At 41.7% G+C, this 19,161-nt stretch overlaps 1 protein-coding gene across 10 annotated transcripts in view; it reads left to right on the top strand.

Annotated features, from left to right (window-relative positions):
- The window catches only part of HYCC1 (hyccin PI4KA lipid kinase complex subunit 1), a 109,446-nt gene that overhangs the window by 64,994 nt on the left and 25,291 nt on the right, over positions 1–19,161 (top strand). For 9 of the 10 annotated variants that reach the window (XM_078150793.1, XM_020993415.2, XM_078150784.1 and 6 more), the window contains 6 exons: positions 4,655–4,735; positions 8,690–8,805; positions 9,203–9,298; positions 12,863–12,979; positions 17,060–17,147; positions 17,588–17,747. In XM_078150793.1, coding sequence (XP_078006919.1) covers positions 4,655–4,735; positions 8,690–8,805; positions 9,203–9,298; positions 12,863–12,979; positions 17,060–17,147; positions 17,588–17,747 — 658 coding nt within the window. The remainder of the gene's footprint in view (positions 1–4,654; positions 4,736–8,689; positions 8,806–9,202; positions 9,299–12,862; positions 12,980–17,059; positions 17,148–17,587; positions 17,748–19,161) is intronic. The other variant, XM_020993421.2, reaches the window with a different exon arrangement.

The following is a 19,161-nucleotide window of genomic DNA, read 5'->3' as shown; positions in this document are numbered from 1 at the left end:
CTTCCTTTGAGGCTTGGCAGGAGATTGGGGAGGAGACTGAGAGCAGATATATTGATCTGGGAGTCATCTGCATAGAGATAATAGTTAAACCCTTGAGGTTGCCAAAAGAAAGAACAGAGAGGGGGAAGAAAAGCATGCCCAGGCCAGAGCCCTGGGGAAACACGCACAGAGGGGCACACCATATAGGATGAGGCAGCAAAGGAGACGGAGAAGGAGCTGGTGTGCTAGGAGCAGAACCAGGAGAAAGGAGGGTTCCAAAAACCTGGAAAGGAGAGAATGCATAGGAAGAAAATGGAGTTTGTTCAGATAGGTCAAGAAAGACAAGGCCGAGAAAGGATTGTTAAGCCTGGCAATTAGGAAGTCATGGTTAACTTGACAAGAACAGTTCTAGTTGAGTGATTAAGCTAGAAGGCAGAAGCAAAGGGTTGAAAAGCAAGTGAAAGAAAGTGGACATTGCAAGCATAAACAGCTTTTTCCGGGGGTTTGGCTGAGAACAGAGAGAGTCTGCTAGTGTGAGGCAGTGGCAGGGCCTAGGGCAGGAGGAACCACTAGCCAGGGAGAAGTTGGGCCACATGGTTGCCAAAGTGATGATCCTCAAGCCACAGCTCTGGACACTGTGACTTTGTCCTGCTCAGGAACTCCAAGATAAAATGTCAGCCCCCACTTCTTGTCACTTACCGTCCTTCTCAATCTGGTTCTAGATTATGATGCCACAGTGCATAGAGTGCCGGGCTGGGAGTCAGGAAGAGCTGAGTTCAAATGTGGCCTCAGACACTTAGCAGCTGTGTGACCTCAGGCAAGTCACTTAGCCCTGTTTGCCTCAGTTTCCTCATCTGTAAAATGAGCCACGTAACAAAATAGCAAACCGCTTCAGTATCTTTGCTAAGAAGACTCCAGATGAGGTCATGAAGAGTCACACACGACTGAAATGATTGAACAGCAGTAACAAAATGCAAAATAGGAGTTTATCTTTACTGTTAGAGGTGATAGGGAACCACTGGAGTTTATTGAAGAGGGAATTGACATGGTGAGATGTGTTCTTTAGGAAAATCACCTTGGTGCCTGTGCGAAGGATGGATTGGAGCGAGGAAAGATGAGATAGGGAAATCAAAACAGGAGGTGCTTGTAATAGTCAGAGTGAGAGGTGATGCTGTGAGTGTAAAGAGAAGAGGATGGATGCACAGTGCCTGGCACACAGTAGGTGCTATGTAAATGCTAGCTGTAATAATAATAACAAATATTGTTATGTCATCATCATCATCATCGTGGAAATAAGACTAGGCCATTATTAGATAGCTGAGGTGATGGAGAATGAGGAGTTGAGGATAACACTGAGGTCGCAAACCAAGGAAACCAGAAGCAGTGCCCTTGATGGAAATAGGGGAGTTCAAAAGAGGCCTGGATTTAGGGAAAAGAGAACAAGCTCGATTTTAGATAGGCTGAGTTTGCAATGTTTGTGGGGAATCTCGTCTGAAATGTGCTCAAGGCAGAGTATGATATGGGATTCAAGCTGAGGAGGGAGATTGGCAGCGGTTACATAGAACTGGGAGTCATCTCAGCTGAGACGGTCAGAGTCCATGGGGACTGAGGGAGTGAGCAACCAAGAGAGTACAGAGAGCAGAGAGCTCAGACCAGGGCCTGGGACAGCACCAACGCTTACACCCTTTGGTATAGACCAGAGCCAGTAAAAGAGATGAGAAAGGAGTGGTCAAGCTGGAAGAGGACCAGGAAATGGTGTCACAAAAGCCCAGTCAAGTCAGCAAGCATGTATTAAGTACTTATTATATGCCAGGAACTCCACTAAGTGTGGGAGTAAACAGAAAGGCAAAAACAATCCCTGTCCCTAAGGAGTTCCCATTCTAATGCGGGAGAAACTTGCAAACAACTGTGTGCATATATGATGTACAGGGTAATTTGGAGGTCATCTTAGGAGGGGGCGACTGGCATTGGTGGGGACCAAGAAGATCGGAAGGTCGAGGCAAGGAGGGAGAATATCCTAAGCATGAGGGACAGAGAGTGAAAAGGTGTAGAGAAGAGAAATGATGCAGAAGGAGTGACCAGCTAAGAGTTCAAGAAGGATGAAGACTGAGAAAGGACCATCTACTCTGACAGCTGAGGGATGTGGTTAGAAGTTCAATGGAAAAGTACGAGGAGTGAGGGAGAAGGGATGAAAGTGGCAACAAGAGGAAAAACAGGAGAGGAGAAATAGAGAATGGGGAGCTGGGGGGGATGGCAGGACCCATGGATGAAGATTTAGAAATACTTATTTGTAGGCAGCAGGGAAGAACCTAGTATATGGTCAGAGACTAAAGATTAGAGAGGATTAGAGAGGAAGAGAGTGATCTACTGGGAAAATGGAGGGGAGGGCATTGAGGGCACATAGATGTTGGCCTTGTCAAGGAGAAGGGCATTATTGGAGACTGGAGTAAAGTAGAGAGAAAAGGGGATAATATCAAGAGATTGTGAGATAAGGGCAGAAGAAGGGAGCTCACCATGAATCATCTTTACTTTTTCAGCATAGTGAAAGTCCTCAGATTATAGGGTTGAAGAAGAGGGTGTGTAGGAGGTTTGAGGGGAGAATAAAAGGTCTGGAACAGCCTCTTTGAAGAGTGTTATAGAGAATCAGTTACGGAAGAGTAAAAAGATTGCCTTGCTTTTCTGGGGAGGGCCCAGTTGAGAATGTCTAGCGAAATTAGGGTTAGACCCAGCCAGCTCTGTTGTGACTTCTTCAGCTCTATTCAGTAGCAGAGGAGTAGGCATAAAGGAGACAGATGGTGGGAGGAATCCAAGATTGGGGTTTGTCAAGGGATGAGTGGTGATAGGACAAGGGGACAAGGAATTTGAGAGTAGAAGACAGATGGTTGAATAGGTTAACTCTAGGGTCAAGATTGGGAAGGGAGGAGAGTGATGGGGAGATGAATGAGAAAAAGCTCTGAAGCTGAAGGGATTGGGATCATGATGAGGATGCAGAGAGGTAAGACATAGGGAGAAGCAGATGATCAGAGGTCATGATCAGTTTGAGGAATGTCAGAGCTTTTGGCTATGAAAGAGAAACATTTGTAAGTGACAGCCAGGTGTAAGGTGTGACTATCCTCATGTGTGACTTTGGTGGAATTGAAGAGGAGGTCGTGGGCTTTAGGGTATTGATATAAGCATCAATAACTTAGCTAAGTTGAAGTGTTCTATTGTGAGGGCAGGAGTTGGGCCCTAAAGGAAGACAGTGAGCCTGGGCTTTGGTGGACTTCAACTCAGTATGAATCAGTAGTGTCACGGGGTAGCCAGAAAGGCAAAAGTTATCATGGGCTTCCCGAAAGGCTTCCCTTCAGAGATTGGCTTAAGGAGAGTAGCAGCCAGGTAGCAGCTGCAGCACCATACCTGCCACATCTATGTGCCACGTTTGAGGAATGTCAGTGATAAGCTAAAAAGAAAGTTCAGAGGAGGGTGACCGTAGCATGAAAATGAACCTTGAGTTTTTGCTAAATGATGATCATTCGAAGGAACTGGGGATGCTTGGCCTGGAGAAGCCAGGTTTGTCATGATGCCTGGCTTTAAGCATTTGAAGGCCTGTTGCCTAGAAGAGGCTTAAACTTGTTCTGCTTGTCCTTAGACACAGAACTTGAGCAGCATGGCTGAAGAGGCCAGCTAAGGCTATCAGTGAGTTACCCCAGATTGGATCAGGCTGCTTGTCCTCATGGGAAGTCTTCAGGCAACTCATTGGGTTTGTTGTGTGGAGGTCCCTTCCACCTGTAATATTTCTGTGATTGCAGAACATTGGAGACATCCTCTGTGGAAATGGATTAGATGATATGAATGGAGACTGTACAGGATGTGAAGACGTGCCATCTGCATCATTAGAAGGAACGGCCACATCAGTGACACCACTCATTCTTTCAAGTGTTAAAGGGTTATAGGACGACTGGACGTTTCCATCTGTGAAGCCTCTGGCTTTCCAATATGATTTTTATGTCTTTACCTTTTTTTGTCCATGAATAAAGTATTCTGCAGATCCATGGATTGTGAGCATTTGAGAGCTTTTCTAGGGCAGTGAATATTTATGAAGTCTTTACATCCTGGGCTGCACTTTCCCAGATTCATTAAAATCTAGGCTACTTCTGAATTTTGCGTGAATTATTTGAACAGATTAAACTTGACCTGGTAGCATGTTTTCCTTTTGCATTTTCAGTTTTCTACAGTTGTGTAATCTGTGAGGGAATTAAGAAAGCTTCCAATCTGTCTCCTTCCTTTAAAGGAGTGCAGGTTACTGCTGCTCTTCAAGGCATGTGATTAGCTTGTCAAGTTTCTCTAACTTGTCTGTTAGCTACTTTATTTTAGTTGATTTAGGGGGGTAAACAACCTTAAACATGTTACATGTATTAAATCAGGAAAATCTAAGTGTTTGAAATGCAATGCATATTTTAGTTAAATCCAACAAATTGAGTGATTGTTTCTGATACTTTAAGAACACATGTATATACATGCAAGCTCCTAATGGCTCCATTTCTCTGGTTCAGTGAGTGGAAGGGCATTGTAAGTTTTTAGAGAGTTTTGGTTATTTAGGCCAAGAATGTAGAGATTCTGTGTGTCTGTGTATGTATATTTGTCTTATAGACTTTAATTTACATGTCAGTTCATTCTCTTCTTTTTTTTTCTGTAGGAAATAGTTGACAAACAGGGACATAACAAAGTGTTGAGTTTTACAATCCCATCTTTATCTAAGCCATCAGTGTATCATGAAGTAAGTGGCATTGATCAAGTGAATGTAGGGGGCCTGGCCTATGAGGTTTTTCCTTCCATTGATATTTCTTGGTGGGCAGGAAGGGGGTGGGGCAGAAAAGACGAACTCACCAGAGTCAACAGGAGAGGAGTGCATTTGTGTGATGCTTTGCCCTGAATGAAATGCTCTCCAAGTGTAGCTGTCCTTTCTTACTGTGTCTCCTCCCCCCATTCTCTCATGTGTGTGTCCATCTAGTCATCACCTTGTGGCCTAATTGATCTGTCTAGTGCAGATAGAACAGACATAAATAACGTGCTCCTGTCACTCTGCTGCTCACAAATGTATGGTGGCTTCTGCCCAGAGGCCTTGACTTAGCCCAGCACTTAAGGCTCAATGTCATGCTGTTCTAATTGTGCTTCCAACTCTAGGCTACATGCTCCCCAAACATACTCTCCTCCTCAACCAAACCAGATTACTTATCACTCCACGAATAGGCCATGTGTTTTTTTGCCTCTGTGCTTTTGATCTCACCATTCTTAGGATGCTTAGAATTTTCATTCCACCATCCTCACCTATTAATCTACCCATCAAGACCCAGGTGGAGTGCTGTCTCCATACAGCCTTCTCTTGTTCTTTTCTCTCTTTTCTCTGCAATTGGAAGTCATCTCTTTCCATCTTTCAAAAGTTTGAGGAAGCAACAAAGAGAAACTCTGTTTTGGATCTGATTTTCATCAGTCAGGAGGGATTACTTGCTGGAGGTAGAAATAATGGGAACCTTGGAGGAAAATGACCACTCCTTCTTAGAACTTGTAATAGACTAGGAAGGACATTTGAGAATACAGTGACATACACCCTGAATTTTAGGAAAGTGGATCTCAAAGTGTTTAGGATGCCTAGAATGCCATGGTCTAAAATTATATGGAGAAAGTCAATGTAGGATGAATGGGAGGGTCTCAAGAATTAATTCTGAAGACCTTAAAAAAAGAAACAGTTCCACTGAGGAAGACAAGATGAAGTTAGTTATCTAAAGGGACTAATACGAGTTTACAGAGAACTAAACAACCAACTTAGATTTTAAAGAGATGTACAGCATAGTCCTATATGAACTTCCTCAGGGAGTCGAAGGTCAGAATGAGCTGATGTTGGGGAGGAGAGCTAAGCATACAAAACAACAACAGTAACCATCACCATCACCACCACCACCACCATCACTATCACCAGCAGCAGCAGCAGCACCACCCCCACCACCCTGTATTCGAAAAATAAGTAGCATCCAAAAAGAGATAAAGCAGATAGAACAGTGATCACTAGTGACAGAGAGGAAATTGAGGACTCCTTGACTCTTTGCTACTGCTCTCTGCCACTGGAAAAATGGGGAAAGATGACCATTAGGGAGCTGCCATCCAAGATAAGGAGATAACTAGTACTTGTCTTCCCTTAATGAGGTCAAATCATCTAGGCCCACCCAAGAACCAGCAGATGTGATTGTTGAATTTCTGTCAGGGATAATCGGAAGATCATGGGGAACTGGGGGGACACTGCAGAATTAGAAAAGGGCAAATCCTGTCGCTTTGCAAGTTGGAACATTGGTCTTCCAATTTTGAGGCAACTTCTTGTTCCTTAAGAGTTTTCAGACATCACCAATAATCATAGGTAGCATGGATTTTAATTCCTTGCAAAATTCTACAGCAAGCTATTAAGAGATAGTCAGGGAACATCTAGAAAGGGAAGTGGTCTCCATAAAGGGCCAATGGGATTTCTTGAACAACAAGTCTCAATAACTTACATTGGTGGGTCAGAAGACCATAGACAGAGCTGACCCACATTTTTACAGAGCATTTTATGAAGTCCTACTTTATGATGCTAACCTTCTGGAAAATATGAAAAAGTGTGGGTAAGATGATAGTACATTTAGATGGATTTAGATGAGTTTTGAATGGCTGGACCCTAAGAAGAGTCCTTAATGGTTAATCAGTATAATGTGGTCTTCAGTAGAAGGCCTCAGACATCCATGCTTGGCATTTTTATCACATGGGTGTCATACTTCTCCAATTCACAGATGAGCAAAAGCTTAGAAAAAGAATAGCTCGCACATTAGGTGACATAATTAAAAAAAACTTTTGATAGAAGCTTTGAGCCAAATTTATTAAGATGAAATTGAGTAGGAATCAATGTAAAAATTTTTTACTTGCATTCAAAACAATTTCCCAAGAACAAGGTAAAGAAGGTGTGGCTGTGTAGTAGCTGGTTCCACATGACCCTAGAAGACAGAACTGGTACTAATGAATGGCGATGCAAAGGGACAACTTGAGGGTTGGCAGAGGGAATCACTTGCTAACAATTACAATCGCCTGAAAGTGGAATGGGCTGCTTGCCTTGGGAAGCAGGGGCTCCCCTCACCAGAGGTCTTTGTGCAGAGATTGGATGATCGTCTGGCAGGTATGCTGCAGAGGGAATCTTTGGTCACCTCCTGGATGTCCCCTGGGGTCCCTTCCAACCATGGGCCTGTCATTCTGAGATTCTCTCCTCTCACATCCCTAGTCATGAAACTTGTCATGTTTTGGTGTTGCATGAGTTCTGTGTACACGTGTCCTGTCCTTTTAGTAGATTAGAAACTTCTTGAGGCCAGCTACAGTTTCTTAGTTAGCTTTGTGTCTCCCTCAGCATCTAACAATAGGAACTTAATAAACGAGGCATTATCCTCAGAGGCTGCATGGTGGAAAGGATTAGGAGCTGACCTCAAAGATAGGAAGGCCTTGCTTCAAATCCTGCCTTCTACCCATACTGACGGATGAAGTCACTTTGCTTCAGGTTCTAGGGCTCTAACTCTCAGAGAAGGTGCTGACCTGCCTTGGCAGAGTGGACCTTCCCCAGGAGCCTCTCTGGCTCTGGCAGGATGAAATTGGAAAGTTGATGGTGACAAGTTTGTTTTGAAAAAACTTAGTTTGCATATTTTCTCTCCCCACTCCCCAGTATTTTTTTTTTGCAATTCTGTATAACATTATACTAGATTTTTTAAAAAACAGGAATTTTGTTGCTTTTTTTTCTTTTTTTTTTCATGCCATACTCACATCCTAAAACATCTCCACTAACAGAAGTAAATGCCCTTCCTTAGAAATACACCTACCAAAAAAACCCAAGGCACCAACTCAGACCTGGCAGACCTCACAATTGTGCCTGGCAAAGGCAGCAACTGACTCCCTTGGGAGGCATCCCTTCCCTCCCTTCAACATCAGGCATTGCATTTGATTGGAATTTGGTTCACCTTAATTCTTGTCCTCATTTACATTATTGTAGACATTATCTAACATGCTGTGGTTCTGCTTTTTTCTCCCTTCATTAGTTCATATAAATTTTCCTGTGTTTATTCTGAACTTCTCATATTAATAATTCCTAGTGGCATATTCCTAAATCCTAATTACATTACTGGACCACATTTTGTTCTGCTGTTCTGCAATTGAAGGGCATGTACTTTTTCAGCTTTTTATTACTAGGAAAAGTGTTGCTATTGATATTTTGGTAAATATGAGGCCTTTCCTTGTGTGCTTGACCTCCTTGGGGAATTTGGAGGATGAGGTCAAAGGGTAGGAAGAGTAATAACTTTTCTTGCATAATTTAAATTGTTTTCTAGACTAGCTATACCAATTCATACTTTCCCCAAGAGTGTATTAGTATGCATGTCTTCCCATAGCCCCTACAACATTAACTTTTTTAATCTTTTATTGTCTTTGTCAAGTTGATAGCTTTGTATATTGAAAAAATTGAATTTTATCAATCTGGAATTTTTTGTGAAGTCCTATAGTGTTTTCTTTTTGTTAGTCAGTATCAAAGAAGATTTAAAAGTAAAAGATTGATAATCAAATTATGTACTTATCTCTAATATACAGTATGCATGTTATATCATTTTTCCTTAATTACATATTTCCCAGAAGCGTTTGTTGTGATTGTTTTTATTGAAATGCGTTTTTTCTTTAGCCTTCCAGCATTGGTTCCATGGCTTTGACAGAAAGTGCTTTATGCCAGCATGGTTTATCAAAAGTTGTTTACAGTGGACCTCATCCTCAAAGAGAGATGTTAACAGCTCAGAATAGGTAAGATTGAGAAATATAATTTGTTGCATAAAAGTCAGAGAATTATTTTACATTAGATTTACAATTTTTAGATACATTGCATGCTATTAATTTAAACAGATGACTAATTGTATGTAAGAGAAAATTCATCTTAAATCATTGATTGTGCTCTTGTTTCAGAATTCATCTGGAAAATATTAATTTCAAATAATTGTCATAGTTATTATTCACTCTCTTAAGAAAATTAACACTAATTTTTAAGAGAATTTCAATGTAGTATTTGTATATCACTATTCCTTGCCTTTATTTTTGAACACAGATATAAAGCACTATATAAATGGTCGCATTATTATTATTATTGTTGTTATTGTTAAATTGGAATTCAGAGTTTGTGAAATCTTTCTTGTTTTCTCTTTAGGTTTGAAGTGTTGACATTCCTTTTATTGTGTTACAATGCTGCCTTAACCTATATGCCCAATGTTTCTCTTCAGTCGCTGTGTCAAATTTGTTCAAGGTAAATTAAAAACTAAATATCAGCTTTTACTGGATATGCTGACTAACTTGTTGTGTTTGCAATGACACCTTCCTTGTTATGCTTTTTCCAACACTTTAAAAATTAAAAGTTCCAAAAAGAAGAATAAATTTAGCTCAATAAAGAAAACGCTAGCTCTGTGAAAGGCTTGGCAGTGCTTGGCATGGTGTCTAGCCCGTGGTAGGCTCTTAATAAAGTGTTGATTTGATTGAGTGATTGTCACATTCTCTTAGTCATTTTTTTGGATCCATATTTGTGCTCGTTAGGAGCCGTGATACAGGTGAGAATGATGGTTTTTCTTTTTTTAAACTCTCCTGCCAATTAGAGATCTATGGGAGTAAGAGTGGAGAGGATACTTTGGGGAGCGTGCTTGGCATGGTGCTGTAGTGGGCACTTCATAAATGCTTGTTGATTTGTCTTGACCTGAAATCAGTGAAGGTAAGTTTAAGGAGTTAGAGAATAATTTGGATCTTGGGAATTCTTTTGGAGCCTGTGGAGTGCTGGGAGCTAGCCAGAGGGAGAAAGCATTGGCCAGCACTAAACTCCAGAGAGAGCAGAGGAGGAATGGGAGGATTAGGGGAGAAGGCAAAGCGGGAAGTCAGCAGCGTAGAAATACCAAACTTCACTGTTTTTCGATTCATGCCTTAACTTTGATTGCTCCTCAGCTAGAGCTTAATTATGCTTCCTGTTCTTAAAAATGATACCTAACCAAGTTAGGTACTTTGACTTTCTTTACCAAATAGGCCTTATGTCAGTATTTCCGGATTCCATAGTTTTATCAGTATGGGAATTCATTGTAGCCATCACCTCTAACATAATAGATAAGTAGAGTCAATTGTCTATGGTTCTGAGAGTCTGTGATTTGTCCAGGGTCATACAAGAGACTTTGAATTCAGCTCTCTTGACTCCAAATCCTTTACTCTGTCCCCATTTTGTGCTATATAATAAGAGGAAAGCAGGTCAACAAATATACTCAGCATTGTGTGAGTCTCCCCCCATCTACTTCTTTGCTTTTAAAGGACTTAGGGAATCCATTCTTGCCCCAGCTGGTTACCGAACCCAAACCCTCAGTGGTAGCACACAGCACTTTTCCACCCTGTTCCCTCTGTGTTCTGATTGTCCCTGCCCCAGTGCCTTTGTCATCCCCGTGCCTGAAATGCTTCCCTGAAGGCATAACTAGAGTCCTCTTTGCTCTCCATGAATCTTCTCTGACAAGCTCACCCCACTCCTTTGTGAGGTCTAGCTTGAGGCCGTGCTGCCTCTGCCGATCCCCTGGTTTGTTCTGAGAAAAAAGCCCGGATTCTGCTTTGGATGTCTGAGATCTCCAAAGAGGTGCAGACAGGATTACCCTTGATGCTGTTTTCTGGCCTCGGGTTCAGAATCAGGCCACTTTCACATTAACACATAACAAAGGAGACGTTGTTGGTGGGCTCTGCTGTTTTTCTGTGAACAGCAGCCCAGTCTTTCACATCTGGCAAGTCCCAGGGAGATGCCATTGGGCATCGGGCTGGCTCGGCAGTGCGTCTGTGTGCCTAGGGCCCCGTGAGAAATGGTTTGTAGAGTGGGATTGATTGAAAGCTGCTCCCTCAACGAAGGAAGTGGAGAAATGGAAAGAGGAAGTCTCCCTAACTCCCATGGGGCAGGGGCTCTGGTGGAGAAGGGGGGAGAGAATAAAAGAGCAAAGAGACAGACGGCTTTTGCTTTGAAAATGCACCATCTTGGTGTCTTGATGAGCTCTCTTTCTCTTTCTGCGTCCCAGATGAACTGAATGTATCTTGATTCTAAATGAATTTGTCAAATATATAAATAGAAAACTCATGTTAGCCGATGTCTTTGCTAGCTTGCTCGGAGAGCTGGTGAGCTGCTGGCAGTGATCACTAGAAGAGCCCGTTCTTCTCCTAAGGCACAAATTAAGCTGAAAGTCCTACCGTGGAGTGTGCTGACGGGACTGCTGGACAGTCTTTCCAAAGGCTCTATGTCCCTCCATGATTTCAGGATTTATTTTTGGAACTCTGCAGAAATCAAGAGGCCATGATGCTCGCGTTCTTGGTGAAAACAGGGTCTGATGTTGACATCGAAGAAGTGGAGCATCAGGGAGCCAGAGGGGCCAAGCAGATTCCTAGGAAAATCCCCAAAAGGATGCAAGGGGGTGCAAGGAAGAGACGATAGGATTCTTAAAAGCTAGAAAGGAGAAATACAGAGAGAGGCAGTTTAGTGTTCGTTTAATAATGCCTCTAGGAAGCAAAAGATGGTCATTCAAAGAAATGAGCTAACATTGATTTTAAAGTGTTTTTTTTGAGAAACACAAAAATCCAAGTGTATCTCCTATAGTTTACTTAGCATAATATTAAATAGATCATGTAAACATGACTACATTTCTTTTTTTCTCCTCATTTTATTTTTTTTAATTAATTTATTTCTAGTTTTCAACATTCACTTCCATAAGCTTTTGAATTTTAAAATTTCTCCCCCTCCGTTCCTGCCTCCCTCCTCAAGACAGCATACAATCTGATATAGGCTCTACATATACATTCCTATTAAACATATTTTCACATTAGTCATGTTATAAAGAAGAATTAGAACCAATAGGAGGAGCCACAAGAAAGAAGAAACAAAACAGAAGGAAAAAAAAAACCAAATAGTATGCTTTGATCTGCATTCAAACTCCATAGTTCTTTCTCTGGTTGTAGATGGCATTTTCCATCATGAGACTGTGACTACATTTCTGAGGGAAGGTTTTAGGAGGTACTCTGTACATTTCTACTCATATTTAATGGGTGCCAAAGGCTAGGAAAATAGAAATACATGAAGCCTTAAGAATTCCATTGTGTGTCTTAGTGGCCCTAAGAATGGAGCCAGGAATACATCCATTATCATTCTTCTCCTCTCCTCTTTTTCCTCTTCTTCCTCCTCCTTCTCCTCCTCCTCCTTCATTTTCTCTTCCTCCTCCTCCTCCTCCTCCTCCTCCTCCTCCTCCTCCTCCTCCTCCTCCTGTGGGAGCTTGTGAGGAAAAGATCCTATTCTGGGAAATGCTTGCATGTAGACTTCATGATAACCACCCTTGCCTAGTTCTCTGCCGAGAACAGGACCTAGTGTGGAACTGAAGGTGTTGACCTTACCAGTAGAGGGCACTTTGAACCTTCAGACTCTGCCTATTCATGGGCAATGAGGGAGTCATGGCCCAGCTGATCCATTAATTTTTGGTCATTGATATTGATCCCCATTTAGTTGATTTATCGGCAGTCAGCAGGATTGATCATTAAGTCCATCAGAATGATCAGATGAGGTATGCCAAGGGCAGGTTCCCCAACAACATGGTAAGATGGCCTTAGTTGGTACATCTACAAACACATATATGTATCTATGCGTATATGTGGTTATGTATCTGTTTATTTGAATTTGTCTAAGAAAAAAACTTTTTTGGAAAAGGTCACTATAAATTTTGAATTTCTGATGGAAAGGTACTAAGTAAATTAGCTTATAAATGTTAAAGAATATGTTAACTAATTGATTGATTTCATTAATATAATATTTTGCTTTTTCTAGAATCTGCATTTGTGGATATCCTCGACAACACGTAAGAAAATACAAAGGTATAAATATCAGGATCCCAATTTCTTCGGAATTCATGGTGCAAATGTTAACAGGAGTTTATTTTGCCTTGTAAGTTTATCCCACGTACAAATTATGCAACTTTTGATCTTTTGGAAAAAATGTTATCAGTTAATATAATCTATGGTAAATTAGATTATAGTACTAAAATAGAAAAGCCTCTTTCAATTACTCTTCTTAGATTTACATTTTAAGTATTTTTATATGGAAGGATATGGAGTAAGCTCTTGACAAAGCTTGCTTCAGGAAAGTTTTTTAGAATGTTTGAAAGATTATGTATGTCACTAAGAAATAGATTATAGCAATATTAATATATTTTGTAATAGAAGAGAATTTTAAGCAAAGTCAAAATCTTGCTTCATTCATTCAGCTATAAAACAAGACTTAATGACTTAGCTGAATGCCCATATAACGCTTTTCTTCTCTTCCATCCCTCGTGCACTTTACAAGTTGTCCACAAAATCTCATTGCTTTGTGATCTTTTCTACAGCTTTCCGAAGCCTCTCTGATTATATAAGAAATTAAGAACATGAATATTTCAGCATGCTCACAGAGTGTTGCTTGTCATGATCATGTAAAATAATTGCATTTCTAGTTAGTTGGAATTTATCTAGCCCAGAAAAGCTTCGTAAATGTCTGTTGAGCAAAGGTATATTTGGATATTTGGCTAGCAGGAGGAAGCCAGAGACTGTGCCGTTAGTGCGGCAGTGAAAGTGAAAAATCTCACTCTTCTGTCTCTTCATTCCTTTCGTCCTCCTGTGTCTGGGAAGATCTGTCATCTCCAGAGTCACAATTAAGTCTGGACAGGGCTTTAGGGAAATGTATTGCTGTTAGGTTTCAGAAGCCTTCATTGATTTACTGAGGGCAGTAATACTTTCTCGGGCTCAGGAGGGAACAAGAATGACAACTGCTTCATATTTCTGGGAGTTGAGAGGGACAGCAGATCTTATTTCCATGTTTCATGTGATCTGTAGAAGAATCTTCTGATCCTCCCCAAGATATGACGGTTGTCTTTTATAATTACCCTTACCTTAGGTGAGAGCTGTATGTTGAGACAAACTCGTGCTTGAGACCAGCCATTGGAGCCAAAATTGTCTTTTGTATACCCTAGACGAGATTTTGAAAACATATACCTCTTTTGTGTCACTGTCCCCTTGGGGCCTGGAGCCTTTATTGTAACATAAAGTATGTTAGTCAGTCAGATCGAGTGCCTACTATGTCCATACATGACATAGAGAATAGAATTTTCTGGCAATATGTGCAATTATTTTAAAATCATCTTTCAAATTGACCCCCCCCCCCATAGTCCTCTTCCCATGTATCACACCCTAGAGGGTTCTCTGCATTGCCGGGTTGCTGGTTCTAGCTGTTCCGCCCATTGATTCTGCCTCCCAGGTACTTACAAGCTAAGGCCACTCCAAGACCTGTGGGCCTTGCCTCACCTCCCAGAATCAGAGGTGATCAAACCCGAGCCTGAATAAGAATTCCTTCTTGTGGCCTCCCTAGCAGTGTTTATCCAGTTTCTGCCTGAAGACCTCTAGTACAGGAGGATCCCCACCTCCTTAAACAACCCATTCCACTTTTGGGTGGCTCTCCTTGTAGACGGGCTGAATCTTGTCTCTGAGTCCCTTCCTCTCACTGTTCCTATGTCTCATCCCTAGAACTGAGAGAACCAATCTAGTCTGTAGGCAGCGTGACTGTGTTTCACATCCTCACAGTCTTCCTTTCCAGGTCTTGTATGCATTGACTTCCAGCAGTGATGGGCAGGAACATTAGGCCTTCTGATTTAGAGGGACTGAAAGCAGACTTGTGTGGATGTGCTGATGTCTAAACACCCTAGACTGTTCTTCTCTGACCGTCGTAAAGACTGAAGTGACCTCTGTGGGCTGCTGCTGTCCTCGGTTGCTACCCCGTGCCTGTCCTTGGCACTGCCTGGCTTCTCACTTTCATTAGTTTTCCTTCCAGCTGCAAACAGACTTAACCACAGAACACATGGGGCTCTGCCACTATATTTCACAATCAAAAATACCAACCCAGGGGATCTGGCATAAAGGAAAGGTCGGAAATTTTTAAGTCAAACAGACGAAATTAAGCTTGTTTTTGTACCCCTAGATTGTTGGATACATAATTTGTCAGTCAGGCATCAAGTATTTGTTAAGGTTCTTATGTGCCAAGCAATGTGTTAGGCACCCAGGGATACAAAGAAAATTAAAAAAAACCTCCCTGATCCAGGGAGTGCACCATTTGATGGGGAAAGCAGCACGCTCACAACTCCATATTAACAAGCTATGTACTACATCAATGGAAAACAAGCTCCGTGGAGGGAAGGTGCCAACGTAAAGGGGCGTGTGGAAGGGCTTCCTGGAGAAAGGGGGATTTTACCTGGGGCTTGGAGGAAGCCAAGGAAGGCAGAGACAGAGGTGAAGAGGAAGGGAATTGTGAAATTCATCGTTTAGAAGGACAAATACATTCAGCATCAGCATTTTCTCACAGAACTTATATCTTCAACTTGCTCCACAGCAAAGTTTAGGAGAACCCAGTTTTAGAAGTGGCCATCACTCCTGGGCCAAGCACATGGATACATTCTGAGCAAATTTAATGAACTGGGTCCGTACCATCGTATGTTTCCTTGTGGCCTCCCTCACTCATCACACAGAACATTTCTGATCCCTGAGTGAAGATCAGAGAACTTTTTAAAAAGTCTTTTTGTGAAAACTTTTCATCTTGCACATGGCTGCCAATATGCCATCCCTAAAGCCCAGGCCTAGCCACCTCCTCCTCTTCTCGGAAGCTTAATTGGCTCCCTCTAGGATCAAATCTCAATTCTGAAGTCGGGCCTTTCGCGCCCTTTGCCCACTGTCTCCAGCCTCCCTGTCCAGGCTCACTGCTCATTACTCTCCTTCACATACCTGGCTTTGTAGTCCAGCTGGCCCGTTGGCTGCTCCCCATAGCAGTATTGCATCCAGCATCTCATCCTTTGGCCCAGCCTGCACCTCCTGCCTAGAAATGCCTGCCTTCCTGCCTTGGCTTCTTCACCTCCCCAAGCACCACCTCCTCCAGGAGGCCTTTCCTGATTCCCTCATTCCAGTGTATCAGTGCTGCCTCTCTCCATCTGCCCTCCGAAACGATTTTGTATTGCTTTTCTATGTATATATCGTTTGGGTCTCCACCAGAATGGAAGCTTGGGGGTGGGGGGATGGGGAGAGTTCTTTCATGTTTGTCTCTTTGTCCCTAATGGCTAGCACAGTGGGCAGCATGCAGTAACTGCTTAGTGAAAGCTGTTGAATGAATGAAGGTGCTTGCATCTAACTTCTGGGTGAAAATCCAAACACTAACTCTCACTGTTCTAACACATGGCTGTGACAAGAGAGAAGGGCCATCAGATTTATCCTCCAGTAGCAGCGTCTTGTTCCCTTCTGCTTTCAGTCCAACTGCCGAGCCGGTCTGCTCCTGCACTGCCTTCTAGGTGCCAGCTCCTGGATTTGGGTGCAGACAGTGGGCCTCTCATATCCATTGTCCATCCTTATTGTTGGGCCAGGCCAGGCTTGTGACAGCCTTGGTCCTGTCTCTGAAACGCCCCTTCATCTTCATGGGCTTTTCCTGATATCTCTGTAGGACTTGGAGCTTACATTTTGTTGAAGTTGGAATAATTAGTCTATCCATTAAAACAGCGTCATGTACACTTCCTAAGGACTTTTTCAGAATACTTAGGAATAAAAGGGCAAATGTTACAGGGCATATCCCATTAAAGGCTGTGGGAGATGTATGGCAGTTTAACCAAACAGTGTTCTAAGTGTTCATTCCAGGATACATAATCGACTACATTTTGGACTATTTTGAACTTGTACCTTGTTTATCTGACTTCCATTCTATAAATAGAAAAATATTCTTTTGGGAAAAAAAAGTACATCCATAAATTTTCTTTGTATTAATATTCACAGGCCTCGTAATGCATTAAAAAGGAATTCAAAGATTTAAAACCATTTCAGGGAGTGAAATGGGGAGGCAGTATACTAATACGGTTAGCCATCGCTCTCGCAGAAGATAAACATTGTAATGTTTGATTGTGATTTTGTTTGTATATATAGAATTAATGAAGAAAGTTTCACACTTTGGATTTAATTTTTATAGTTATAATGGAGAATGGGATATGGCTGAGATGGCCCTGGAAGATGTCCTGTACAGAGCCCAGTTGGAATTGTTCCCTGAACCACTGCTGGTACGTGCTCCACAGTCCAGGCCGCTCCCGCCGGCCTCCGGGATTTCTCTACTTTGAATCATGATAAGCAGTGGAGCCAGCATTCACAGCGTATGAAACACCCTGCTAATTCTCAGTCATTTAGCACCTTGTCTTGCAGGGCAATGAATTGTTAAGCATGAAAAGAAATTCCGTAATTAGTAAAGGTGCCCTCCTGGCTCTGTGATAAGTCATTACAGTCTGTACATGCGTGTGTGTGATGTCCACAAGTATTGGCTTGTTAGTAGTTGGCATCTAACTTAATATATGGAAACTTTAACTTCATCTTTGTATGCTTGTGTCTTCTGGAGAGTATGCATTTATTCCCTTATCCAGTCCCTTAAAAGCGTAATAGGAGCTTAAATTGTATACACATTTATTTATTTCATGATGATAATCTAAGTAATTTCTTTCCTCCTTAGGTTGCTAATGCAATAAAGACTTCATTGCCTGCAGTTGCCATGCAATCTAGTAAGGAGGGTAAAAGATGCATTCAGGTTGAAATTACACCAACTTCATCGAGAATATCCAGAAATGCTGTAACCAGCATGTCGATAAGAGGGCATAGATGGAAAAGACATGGTGAGGAGCATGTGCTCTAACAAGAGTGTTGTTCATTGCAAATACTAATAAGCCAGGGGATCTTTTCCTTATAGTGTTACTTCAGAGATCAAAATATGTGAGTAAATGGGACTTTGGTGACCTGGAAAGTGTTGATGACCCTCTAAGTATCGACTTAATTTATTATCAAAGCATGCCTCAGTCCCAGGGAGAATTCACATGTCTGGTGCATACAGATGCTCTGTACGAATGAAAATTAGCTTTGGTTTATTTCTCAAACATTTTTTTTTCAAATAGAAGAGATGTAATTCAGATGGAAAAATATAATTGCACTCATTCTATGTTTTTGGCTTTTGTGCTTCTGTGAATGACTATGCACTGAATGTTGCTTAATAATAGTTCTGATTGCTAAATGGCCAAGCCAGCAGGTAGGCGTAGGGGTTGAGACAGAACAAATAACAGTGGTTTTTATGGTTTTTTCCTTTTTCCTTGTTGTGGAATATCACAATATAACAACAGCTTCAAGCCTTTCTATTTCTTTGGAATGAGATTTTTCTTTGTAAAATCTATCATTGTTTCACCAGTTTGTGACTTTTTTCCTTTTTCCTTGTTGTGGAATATCACAATATAACAACAGCTTCAAGCCTTTCTATTTCTTTGGAATGAGATTTTTCTTTGTAAAATCTATCATTGTTTCACCAGTTTGTGACTTTTTTCCTTTTTCCTTGTTGTGGAATATCACAATATAACAACAGCTTCAAGCCTTTCTATTTCTTTGGAATGAGATTTTTCTTTGTAAAATCTATCATTGTTTCACCAGTTTGTGACTTTCATTATTTTACATTTTGCTGGCATTTACTAGTGTTTCTTGGTGCTCTCTTCTCTACCTCTGTCCTCTTTCCTAACTCGTCCTTAATGGGTCTCCTCCTCCTCTTTCTCATCATCATCATCCTCTTCCTCCTCCTCTTCATCCTCCTCTTCATCAACCTCTCCCCCAAAGAGTGATCCCAGATTGGGAAAAGGAGCAGCTTTCTGGGGAGCACCTTCCAATGTGAAAGGGTCTATTTGGAGGCAGAGAAAAAAGAAACAAAGTCCATTTCCTCACCCTCTTTCTGTTAACCAAGATAGTACTAGTAGCTCCCCTTCTAGTTGGTGAATCTGGTTTCAACTGCTGCTTTGGTCTCTGGGACTGAGGGAAAATAAGCAAAGGAGACAAATGAGTCTGTGCTGGGAAACAGAAAATCAGGGGCTGCCCTTGAGGGTGAGCGAGGAGGTGGACAGTGATTGATGGACAAAACTATGGAGCTTGATGAAATGACTACTGAAGTAAAGAAGTTTTCTCTTTTCAATGAATTCTTTCACAATTTAAACTCATGCCCCACATTTTTGAGAGCACTTCAAGAAAGGCATAAAAATGGTGATAGCTCCCATTAGT

The sequence above is a fragment of the Phascolarctos cinereus genome, unplaced genomic scaffold, assembly GCF_003287225.1.
Source record: "Phascolarctos cinereus isolate Bilbo 61053 unplaced genomic scaffold, phaCin_HiC Scaffold_1;HRSCAF=81, whole genome shotgun sequence".
NCBI lineage: Eukaryota > Metazoa > Chordata > Mammalia > Diprotodontia > Phascolarctidae > Phascolarctos > Phascolarctos cinereus.
The sequence above is the reverse complement of the archived record's forward strand: the minus strand, read 5'-3'. Positions and strand labels throughout refer to the sequence as shown.